The 12117-nt window shown below is 38.5% G+C and overlaps 1 protein-coding gene across 1 annotated transcript in view; it reads left to right on the top strand.

The window, feature by feature from the left end:
* LOC111338572 (uncharacterized) overlaps positions 1 to 12117 on the top strand; it is a 64811-nt gene that overhangs the window by 49004 nt on the left and 3690 nt on the right. The window contains exons 53-66 of the mRNA XM_088762625.1: positions 269 to 610; positions 1465 to 1565; positions 2004 to 2096; positions 2793 to 3322; positions 4233 to 4451; positions 4865 to 5197; positions 5721 to 5978; positions 6457 to 6656; positions 7015 to 7360; positions 9076 to 9198; positions 10194 to 10316; positions 10808 to 10927; positions 11420 to 11545; positions 11757 to 11879. Of these exons, the coding sequence (XP_088618751.1) occupies positions 269 to 610; positions 1465 to 1565; positions 2004 to 2096; positions 2793 to 3322; positions 4233 to 4451; positions 4865 to 5197; positions 5721 to 5978; positions 6457 to 6656; positions 7015 to 7360; positions 9076 to 9198; positions 10194 to 10316; positions 10808 to 10927; positions 11420 to 11545; positions 11757 to 11879 (3037 nt within the window). The remainder of the gene's footprint in view (positions 1 to 268; positions 611 to 1464; positions 1566 to 2003; positions 2097 to 2792; positions 3323 to 4232; positions 4452 to 4864; positions 5198 to 5720; positions 5979 to 6456; positions 6657 to 7014; positions 7361 to 9075; positions 9199 to 10193; positions 10317 to 10807; positions 10928 to 11419; positions 11546 to 11756; positions 11880 to 12117) is intronic.

Raw genomic sequence — 12117 nt, 5'->3', positions numbered from 1 at the left:
TATATATTCCTACGGTTGAAAACATGCAGATAAAGGTCATTTGCGTCATAGCCTTTACCCTCTTTGTGTTTCATGACTTGTGTCGCTTAGTGCCATCGCTGTTCTATTGACTCGGTTGCTCGAATTTTCGTCCATTTGGGTCATTCACTGAAAGTCGTATACTATGTTTAGGTCGGGTTCAAGGAAAAGGTTGCGCGTTGGGTTGAATAGCCTCTACTGAATAATACTGAGCTCAGGCCAATTTAGTTCTTCCTTTTCAACACATTAGATATGTCCAAATGGAGCTATCCAGTTCGAACGAGACGGACTCAATGAGAAAGCATACAACTTTGGTCAAAGACCTTGGCTTAGATATTTCTCAATAATTGCTCCTTATTGGGCACCGACCGACCTTGAGTCGTTCAAAAGTGGTCCTTCGAAAGTTTTCTATCATTTGTATGATGCAAGACAAGCGGGTTCCATTGCAATCCTAGAGAACGCTACTTCCGATGTACTTGGCAAATTCAGTGGGGAACTGCCACAAGGAAAAACATTTAACGCATCTTGGGTGCTTGTAGTTACGTGGAAAGATATTCGTCACAAGGTCTTGAATGATGACACTAAAACTTTGGTGAGTTACACGTGCAAATCTTATCTGCTTAAATTGTTTAACAGCCGCCCCTCAAACCAAATGGCTACCAAAAAATGGAGAACATAAGCGTGATAGGCTGTCAACCCGAGTAACAATGTTTACAGTCTTCTGGTTTGTTCATTTTAAACCAAAAGTTGCGAAAAATATACACTATGCCTTTTTAAAGTGTTTGCCTTTCTTAACCAACCGATCCTTATAGCTGGCTAGCTGATTGACTCGTTGATTTGTTTACTCTTCGACGGAGCGACTAGTTCACTGTTGACTGATTAATCGATCGATATTTAACAGCTATTCACCGAAGTGGAGGTGGTTAGTGGTTGATATTTACCGAGCCACGAAGCGGCGAGGTAAATATCCACCGCTAACCACCGACACCGAGGTGAATAGTTGTTTTAGTATATACTAAAATAGTGAGATAACATGCACCACCGTCGTTAATTTGAGCGATTTCTTCGCTTGTCATGGATGAAAACCGGGACGCCATTTTTTCCCGAGTTGCTCGGAGGTAAATAGCCAAGGATATTCGGAGTTTGACCAGCCAATCAGAGCGCGCCTAACGCTATCCACTGTTTCAGTATATACTAAAAAGACCTATCAAATGATTGATTGATCGATAATTGATCAAATGACTGATACGATAAATGGAACTATTGATTCATTGCAGATAACGGCTGGACTGATCGAATAGTTCATCTATCAATTGATTGCTTTATTAGATAGGACAAATGCACACGTGTTTTCCAATCATTGAGAGGATTTACGAAGTTGTCCATAACTTTTAAATAAGCTTTAACTTTATCTCATATTTGCTTTAATTTTCTTTTTGATTTTAGCACAATACATTTCAAACTCTACTGATTACTGATGGCATTTTCTCCTTTACGATGTTCAACTACCCCCATAACGGAATACAATATTCAGCACCAACGAAACGGTGGGTCATAATAACCTCTACATCCCTCTACATTAGTTAGTAAACGTAAAATGAAATAAAATAAAACAGGAAACTAATTTAGACGTTAAGCGTTAAAATTGACTATGCACAAAACCGTTAGTCGTAAATAAATATAATCGTGTGAATTTCTCTTTTAATTGCAACGGAAGGAAATTACCATTTAGCCTTAGAATGGCCAAATTTTTAACTGTTAGTGGTAAGAACCATCACCGTCCTCTCTGCCTACTTATTCTTTTCTTGTATAGAGGAATATCTTCAGGAGGATGAAGTTCTGTAAAATTGATCTTTGATCTTCTTAGTCTATTCTTAGTGAGTTTATGCTTTGGTAATACTTTCTTTCTTTACTATTTTCTTTTTCTGAAAAAGTAATATTAATTTCTTATGTGTTTTTTATTTTATCGTAATTTTTTTTTGCAGTGAATATTATGAATACTTTTCTAACTACAAACAATTGCCTGTTATTGGCTGGAATGCTGGTGACAGCGACAATAATTATGTCAACTACCAAAGGTATGAGAGATAACTATTCTTTAAGGGAAGGCGAGCCCTTTTCCTGATCGGTTTTTATCACAGTAAGCACAAAGCTCTGGAAAATTACCTAGAATTTCTACTTAGGGTCTAAGAGATCTCTTTCATAAATACTGTGCCTAATATTGCTCATATTTTATATTCACATAAATATACCATTTGTTTTTGACGACTTTTTCAAAGACCACAAACCACTCGTTCCAAAGCGAGTTCAGGAGGGCAAATGTGCACGCAAATAAAATGATAATATTAATGCCCGCCATTTTAAGTGATTTAAAGTCTTTTTTAAGACGCCATCTCAACACATTTGAGTGAGTCCAAGCGCTCCACCATATAAATTTGGACTATGAGGAGGATAGGGCTCGAAGGGGGCCGATAGATGGGCGATATTGAACAAATACTGTTAAAACTGTTCAATTATTTATTATTCGATTTATAACTGGCGCAATGGGATCAATAAGATGTTCTGGCTATGGGTTAAGACGTAGTATTTCGTTCACGAGGAAATCCACAGTCATTGCTCTTATTAACCCCTTCACTCCCCATTAAACCACTAGTTATATTCATTTTCATTCATGTTCGTAGCACGTTTAGCCTTCAAAATCAAATATCGAAAAATTCTGCTACAAAAACTGCTGCTGATTCTCTCTTACTTAGGGTTAGAACTTTAATCCACAGGTCAGGAACTGTTCAAGCTGAAACTATCGATAATCTCGTTGGAAATGCTAAGATACCTGGAAGATGGATCTTCCGACTTGAAAATTCGAATGGCGAAGAGGACAGTGACTTGAAGTGTGAAATGTGGTATTTCAAGGAGAGGAAAGCTTTATTCTTCTACAGGAAGGAGCCAGATCCGTGTCCCTGTACCGGGGTTCAAGGATACTTTGATGATCGATATGAATGGGTAGAGGCGGATTTCCCCTTCAGCTACTGTTTTTACACAAAATTCCCCAGAGAAGGGCGTGGCCGTAAATGCTGCTATTACACCACCTTAGATAAATTGGCAGCCCTTATTATCGGATTCCCTGGTGGAGGTTCCCTCCATCGATACCACAGCCTTACTGCGTCACTGAAAGACCAACACGAAGCAAGTGACCTCGACGGATTCCGATATTGCTGTCTACAGGCTAAGAATCCATTAATGTGCAGAAAGTATTATGAATTACGACCATCTAAGGGATGCGATGGATACGAACCACCAGAGTGGAGTAAGTTGTTGTTGTCATTATTACAGTTTACATTACTGTATTTTCTTTCATTCTCATGGAAGTATTATTACTTGTTGTAGTATGGGTGCTGATGTTCCTTTGTCCACATCCTATTTGCGGCCACTTTTTCCAAATCAATAGTAACCATCTTCTTGGCATTTAAAGAAAACATGATCTCCTAAAGTATCACTTTTGATTTGCCTGTCTCAAATTAAAAGCCACCTAAATGATATTTCATTTACGATTACTAAATTACCATGTTTCACTTTCTACTGTCTCTGTACCTACAACAGCCTTGTATCTTTATAACTGTTTTTATAACTGCTTGCTCGGGGAAAAAAAGGAAGTCTACAGGTACTCCTGTAAATCATATGAAGCACTCACAAAAGCCTTATTCAAAACAGAATATTTTAAACAAATAGTAAACACCACAGCGTACACTATTGAGTTATGGATGCACGCGGGAGGTTGCTAAGCACGAAAGAAACGTAAGAGTCACGCGAGGCGATAGCCGAGAGGGACTGTAGCTTCTTGAGTGCTTAGCAAACCTCTCAAGTACATCCATAACTCAATAGTGTACACTGTGGCGTTTGCCATTTGTTTTATAACATAACATTCATACATTGTAGCGAGAGTTTCCTTTTATTTAACAAATCTTACGTGACCAGAAAAAACAAGCGCGCGCAGAAAACTAGTCTTTGCATTTGCTCACGTCAGCAGCGTACACCCATGGGCAAATGGGGGACGCTGGATTGACCAATCAGACCACGTGCTTTACTTTGGTTATGTTATAAATTAAGTTATTTTTTTAATTAAAACTCCTTGTATCTCGAGAAAAAATGTTACTTTCATCAAATCTCTTAGCTTATAGTTCTCTCTCAAAGTTACGTTTCTGTTCTTTTTCCTACAGGCTGGTTGTGGGGCGATCCTCACATTGTGACGTTAGACGGTCAAAACTACACATTTAATGGCCTTGGGGAATACACTATGGTGGAGTTACAAGATGCATCATTCCAGCTGCAAGCTCGAACGAAACTTGCTAAAGGAGGAGGAACAGCAACCGTTTTTGTCGCAGCTGTGGCAAAAGAAAAAGATACAAGCACTGTGCAGGTTAATTTGAAAGATGAAGGTAAGTCAACGAAAAGAGATTTCCCTAGATTTTTTCTTGTAATAAAAAAAAGCCAACTGCGTTTTAACTTATTTGATGCATTATACGTCCATAAAAAAAAAAAAAATTACTTCCTTCTAAGCGATAGACATTTAGGGAGCTTTCATGGCGAATTCTACCAGTATATGGTTTTCAGAAAATTGCTTGAACTTCTTAAAAATGATTGTTTGAAGATACGTTGCTCTCTCTGAGTGATTTGAATAAAGCTGAAGAAAGATCATCTCCTCAGCAGACAATTGCTTGCATAATAATGCAACAACAAAGCTTAGTGATCTAGTTGTAACTAGGGTCGAACACTTACACTCTGAATAATAGAAAGCACGAGATAGCTTCGTGAGAAATCCTTTCGTTTAAATCATAACTTTTCATTGCAGGAGGTTTAGAGGTGCTCGTGGATAGTGTTGTTTACCAAAACTACACTTCCTTGACAAACATCAGTAGAACTCTCGACGGATCTGTGTCAGTTGCCCGACCAGAAAATAACTCCTTCCTCGTCGCGTTTCCGTCTGGAATATCTGTAACAATTACTGAAGTGCAAGGATCACTTTCCATAGTTTTCGCTGCCCCAACCAATTTGAAAGGGAAAACCAAGGGACTTCTGGGCACATGGAACGACGACGTAGAGGACGACTTTCTGAGACCGGATAACACGACATTACCATCTAATTCTACAGGCAGAGAGATACATTTTGAATTCGGGTTGAAGTGTAAGTTTTATAGCTTGCGATGGTCATATCGCTCTTCCTTTCCTATTTTATATAGAAGAAAGCCTGAACTCCTCTGTTTGCCATGTTGGACAAAAAAAGATAGAAGTATGCGAAAGTTTGGAGATGATATCACTTTTTGCTCGCCTCGCTATTGAGTCACGTAACTATATTTATGATAATTTTCCGGGAAAAAATGGAGAGCTGAGTATTTGTACACTGATGTTTATCCTTAGTTCCGTAGACATCCGCTTTAAAAGCTATGCTAACTTCATCTATAAGCGATTTGCTGCATTTCTCTGATCAGAATATAGATACAAAACTAACTCTTACACATTTTGAAGGCATAATACGGTATAATTTAATAAAGCACTTTGTATAAATGGAGAACGAAGATACGATTTTCTCGTTTCCTTTTGTCTTTAATTAGATGATAGCTCGTAATGAAATTACAGAGGAAGATTTGTTTATCATTTGTTATATTGGTGTATTTTATAACGAAGCTGAATTTGACGCTATGTTACAGGGCAAGTAACGTCAGACACGAGCCTTTTCACTTACAAACCTGGAGAAAATACGAGCTCTTTCGTAAATGAATCATTTGTTCCAATTTTTCTGGACGAGCCCATTCCGTTTGCTAGTGATGAGCTGAAACAGAAGGCCGAGGCTGTATGTGGAGGGGATGCCAACTGTTTGTTTGACATAGCATCTACCGGAGACGTTGAAGTAGGAGCCAGCACCAAGCAAGTTGCAGTGCAGTTGGAAAGTGAATCCCAAGAATTACGTAAGTATACAAAACTATATTCCCAGCCATTTAAAAGACGTTAGTAAGGCGGAATACCCTTAAAAGGTCATCACGGATCAACAAATCAGTGTCTAGTGATTCGGCCACTGATAAAAAGCCAGTCGTTGTATTTTTACAAAAGCTGCCTTTCAACTTGTAAATTCATGAAAAGGTGTACCAATCATGAAAACAAGGCATGTTGTAGAAGAATGGTCGAGAATGACTTTTAGGCGGCTGATATATTTCCCTTTTTTTAGCTGTCTGTAGACGTTAATTTACAATTTAACTACTTTGTTTTGGGATATAACTCTTAACATCGCTTTCGATTATTCACCTTCATTCGTTTCCTATGACAATAGACTATGAACTCAGGGTTTCCATCGCGCTGTAGATGATGAGGGCGAAGCAGCTTCTTTTTTTTTTTCGTAGAAAACCTGTAAATTCATAATAGTGAAGGATTTTTTCTTTAATCGTTCAGAAAATTTCCCTCCAAAGATTTTGGTTGGGCCAACTGAGCTTAACATTACAGTCAACACCACAGCAAACGTAACGATTGTGGCGCAGGATCCTAACAACGACACGATAACTTTTTCTGTTACTGGGACACTTCCAAAGGGGTATACGACATCAACCACCGATTCCTCATTGTCATTTAAATGGGAAGTGACCACTGATAAGGTAACTTGTTTGAATATGCTAGAAAACGTTACGTGTAGTATAAGTAATAACTTACTAGAGCGAACCCATGAATGAGGCCAATTGGACTGGGAGGAAGTTGATGAAGATTGTCAAGGACATAAGGGCGTCGGTGAAAGTGAATGGAGGAGAGCAGGACAAAAGGGAAGTAGCAAGTTGAATGAAGTGGGGATTAAATGATAGAGCAGGAAGAAAGAGAGGAAGATTCAAGAATAAAATAGCCACATTAGGCCCATCTCTATTTCCAATTTTATCCCCTCTCTCATTGCTAGACCAGGTAACATATCATGTAAGTCTGGTAGATTGCCTTCGTTTGAAATTATATCTCTCCATCTGGCAGATCGACATACAGTTCATAGTGGCCGATGCAACAACTAAAACAGTTTTACAGCCAAGTATCAACATCTGCGCATGCCAAAACCAAGGGGTTTGCGCACCCGTGGAGGAAGAAGATGCTGACAACAGTGCTGACAGCAACGAGAACAAATTTACTATTCTGTCATGCACCTGTCAGAATGGTTATACTGGAACTTTTTGTGATGCAGATCTCGACGCCTGCGAAGAAAATTTCCAACCATGTTACCCGGGTGTGACTTGTAACGATTTGCCAGCGCCTGCAAACAAAACAGGGTTCAAGTGTGATCCTTGCCCGAACGGGTATTCTGGTGATGGAATAGAATGTTCAGGTAACTGTTATTCTTTTTATCAGTGGATCTAGGGGAGGGGGCACGCTCCCCCCTTTTTTTGGGTAAAATAAAACGCATTGGGCCGGTTGGTGAACACACACAAACAAAAAAACGCTCCCCCACCCCCCTTAGTTCAAGATATGAATCCGCCCAATGTCTATGTATGTGTAATCAAATGGCGACGAGTGAAATTAGGAAATTATTTCAAGCTCGTTTTGTCAAAATTCTGATAATTTCCCGAGCCTTTAGGCGAGGAAAATTATCGGAATTTTGACAAAACGCAAGTGAAATTATTTCCTAATTTCACGAGAAAACCATTTCATTACCTTCTAATATCGTGGGTGACAAATTACGTCTTGTTTACACACGGAGGCGTAAAATCGCTCGGGTACTTTATCCAACTGCTCGGGAAGAATCATCTCCAGGTTTTTCTCGAGGCTATTTTCGTCATACCACTTCTCAAAAACTCACACCCAGTTAATTGTGCTCTTTCGCGTATTTAAATTTTCGGCCGCTTCTTTTAATTTCGTAACTTCTTCAAGGGTGACCGTCTTAAATCTCAACGCCATCTTGGCCCTGATCGAGATACAAGAGATGTTACCATGGCAATTTATTTTGTAATTTCACATGTGAAATTAAAATTTAAAGCTGAAATTTCGCGCCAAATTAAGGAGTATTTGTCACCTATGATATTAATAAAGAAATTCCATATTTCTAAAAGCAAAATGATATAGAAATTTTGAAAGGCGTAATCCTTAGAAAACAGACAATGAGGAACAGTAATGGGGTTGAGTGGAGTCTAATTCTCTTAGCAATCAAACGAGTATAATTACAGACACCAACTCCTGTTACCGGTTAATCAAAACTAGATAAATAAAAAACGAAGGATGTTATTCGAAAATAATCGCGCTTAAGAGCGAATTCCGAAATTGTTTACAATTTAAGGGGTTCATTGATTAGAAAATAGTCACAAATATATTGGACTGGGCCCTATATATATATATATATATATATATATATATATATATATGAACACAGGCTTATATACAACGTTAACTTCGCAAGGTTATATGTCGATGATAGGTAATGAAAAGGGAATACCTAAATTTATGTTTACCCATTGAAAATTTAAGATGATTAAAAATCATGCGACTGGAGGTACATTGCAGGGCAAAAACTCTTTTTAAAACACTCAGACTTATACGCAAACAGTGTTGGTATATTGTTAAATCTAAGATAACGGTCGTGAGCGCTCACTTGGATCCGTGGTATGAAGTGGCTTAGGCGTCAATCAGGCTGTCGCATTTTTTAAAACGTTTTTTCCCACGGCGCATCAAGTCTTGTGTGCATAGACGCACATTTGGCGTGGTTTAGGGCTTCGCCATAACTCAGTGTGGGACAAATGATGCGTAGAGCACAGCTCTGTACCCGTTGAATTTTGTCGGACAGATGAACGATTAATGATAAATGCTATTCATGCAAATGCCAAACGATCCAGCTATCTGTGATACATTTTCTTTAAAAAAGCAATGGTTAACACGGTCACATGGGCGACAACAACATGCGCACTTTTCAATTACACTGGCAAACGTGTACACTATCCTATTAGTGCTCAAAGGGAGCTGGTGATATCCAATTACGTTGGAGAATTTTGCTTTGATTTTGATGGAGTAGTAAATCCTTCTCTACCTCTGCACTTTCCTTTGCATTTTCAGACGTCGACGAATGTAATAAGAACACTGATGGCTGCAGCGACACCTGTATCAATACTCCCGGATCATTTGTGTGCCAGTGCAACGCGGGATACTCTCTTGGGATAGACAAGAAGACATGCACAGGTAAACCTAAAGAAAATAATGAGCGGTTTTGTTTTGTTATCCTCAAAACACACTTTTAGGGCTGGACCGCCTCCCGGTTAGCTCAGTTGGTTAGAGCGCCGGATTGTGATGTGCGGGATGTCGAGGGTTCGAGCCCCGGCCGGACCAATATTTGTGGTCTTAAAATAATTGAGGAGAATTTCCGAATTACGTTTGGCCTCTTTTCAAAACGAGGCCTGGTGCTCAACCATACGTATGAAAATGAGTTTAATTTGTATGTGAATGAAAACTTATTACCATACGAAAGGATGAGCACCAGGACTCGCTTTGAAAAAGAGGCTAAAGGAAATTCGGAAATAGGCTATTTGCTGCCTTTCTATAACATCAAGAAATGGATAGATACTCTAGTCTTCTCGGATAAGGACGAATAAACCGTAGGTCCTGTTTCCTGCAGGATTAGAGGTAGGAGACGTTAATTTCCCACGCACGAGATTACTATGTGGTGGATGTCCTCCCCTGGGGTGGGATGGGTGGGGTTTCCAGGGTGTAGAAACCTAGTAGAGGACTTAGAGTCCTATTGTTTCTACATCTACTTTATGGTAAATCTCTGAATAAAAAAATAAAATAAAATAAAAGAATAAAGCCATTTTCGGTCGCTCATCGAAGTCACATCTTAACTCAACCCAAGAAGTTAATGTGAATACGAAGGGGGGAGGGAGGTACATTTCATCTGTTTCCTTGTTTTTCTCGCTGATTGCCTTTCGCTTTATTTTGGTATTTGTTTGGGGGTTATTTATTTATTTTGTTTGTTTTAACTTTCCTGTCCTAAATTAGGTGGTACTTTTTGTTATTTTGAGTTTTGCTATGCTCTTACTTGTGTATAAATTCCGTTGGTTCATAACTTTGCTATTTTGAAATTAAACAAATTACTTAATTTTTTAAGGGTCTAGAGCTATTTTTCCTGATCGTCTTTGCTAACAGACATTGTTTAATTGTCTTTCAAACTTTTCCTTTAGATATTGATGAGTGTTCTCCAGTCGGTAATTGTATGCATGTTTGTGAAAACACCCAGGGAAGTTATAACTGCAAATGCAATGCAGACTTCAAGGTGGACCCGGATGATTCAAAGAAATGCATACGTGAGTAATTTAGTGTCACTCTTCAGATCACTTCTGTTTAATTTCCTGTGAAGAGGTTTGATCATGAAATATGCTGGCTTTTTATTCTTTAAGACTTCATTTCATCTCCAAGCTGCTGAGATCCTATTTTTGGATTTAGACTAAACACATTATCTTAGTGAAGAAGTGCTCTTAAACGTAAAATCTAATCGCAGTCTTCATACGGAATTCTCTCTTGTTTCAAATGAAAATTCCACATGCCTGTGAAATTTGTTACGTGAAAGGCACGCGAAATTTATTTCAAAAGCCTCTGAAAACGTAATTATCCTTTCACACATTATTTTCAATACTTCTTTTGAAGGATGCCTACAATATAAAAAAATTTACTTCAAATTTACAAAAATTTTCCGAAATTCCTTTCACGTTTTTGTCTGCGCGGTGGTGATTAGAAATTGTTTTTGAAATCGCTACCCCTTTAAAATTTATACCAATACTTTGCTTTCACAACGTAGCTATGAATCCTTGTGAAGGAAATCACGGCTGCCAGCATGTCTGCTACCAGTCCAATGGCCAAGATAAGTGTTCATGCAATGCAGGGTATGAGTTGAATGGAGATGGAAAAACGTGCTCAGGTAAGTAAACATTTCCGAGATTTACCCAGTGTCGATTGATAAGAACCGATTATTTCCGATTTATTTTCATACATTTGTTAGGCATTTTTGAGTCTCCATTGTTGCGGTAGTAACACACAAACGCACATGCAAAAATCCCCACCACATGCAAAAAACTAGATGAAACCAAAACAAACCCTAATAGCCATTTATCTCTTTCCCATTACTTTCTTTCTCTCGCTCTTCCTCTCTTTCCTAGTTTTTCATTGTCTTCTTTCTGTGATAAGGTTGACAATATTTCCTAAATTCTCTTCTCAATTGGTGCTTTATCATTAGAAGACATCACTCCGGAAGAGATAGTTTAGGGGAATTTATCCAATTCTTTGGCTTTTTCTTTAGTCATTTTTAACTTGTATCAACCCACATTGGAATGTATCTGCCAGTAGCTTTTAAAAAAACATTCACACCAAAGCAAAATGACGTACAGGCATTGCTTTTTCAAACACTTTTTAGATGTGGATGAGTGCTCTTCAAGCGACAACAACCGATGTAGTCAGACTTGTAAAAACACAGTGGGAAGCTATGAATGTTCCTGTGTAGCCGGTTTTAAACTTGACAGCGATAGCTACGCTTGCAACGGTAAAAGCTACATGCCTGTATACTCTAACCTTGACTGACAATCTCTACGTTAACAATCCCTAAATATTAATCTGCGTTACAAGTTTTAGAAATGAGGCACCTTTTGCTGTCATTTAGAATTTACCATTTTAGATATTTTGACTGATAAAATGAAGTTTCCGTCACAGTGGCAAACTTTGCTACGTTTTAATTAGTTTTATTTCTACCCTAGATATTGACGAATGCATGGAGTTTACGTTTAGCTGTGATCCTTCGCAGAAGTGTGAAAACACGCCTGGTTCCTACAAGTGCGTGTGCGATGAAGGACTCTATTGGATAGATAACATGTGCAAAGGTGACTTGGAAAATTAGAATTTTGCGCACTGAGCTCGATCAATCAGTATATCGATTAATCAATCATTCTACAATCAATTCGACTAATTGTTCATTTTCCTAAATAAAAATAAATCATTTCATTTAGGAAATGAGCAACTGCTGATGGCCGTATCGAACCTCTAATTTCGGTCATCATTGCTAAAACTAATTATAGTTAGTGTAAGTGGTTATGCGTGAGCTGGCTAGTTTACTCAGCA

The sequence above is a fragment of the Stylophora pistillata genome, chromosome 6 (assembly GCF_964205215.1).
Source record: "Stylophora pistillata chromosome 6, jaStyPist1.2, whole genome shotgun sequence".
NCBI classification, from domain to species: Eukaryota; Metazoa; Cnidaria; class Anthozoa; order Scleractinia; family Pocilloporidae; genus Stylophora; species Stylophora pistillata.
Note: the sequence above shows the minus strand (reverse complement) of the source record. Positions and strands in the feature narration are given on the sequence as shown.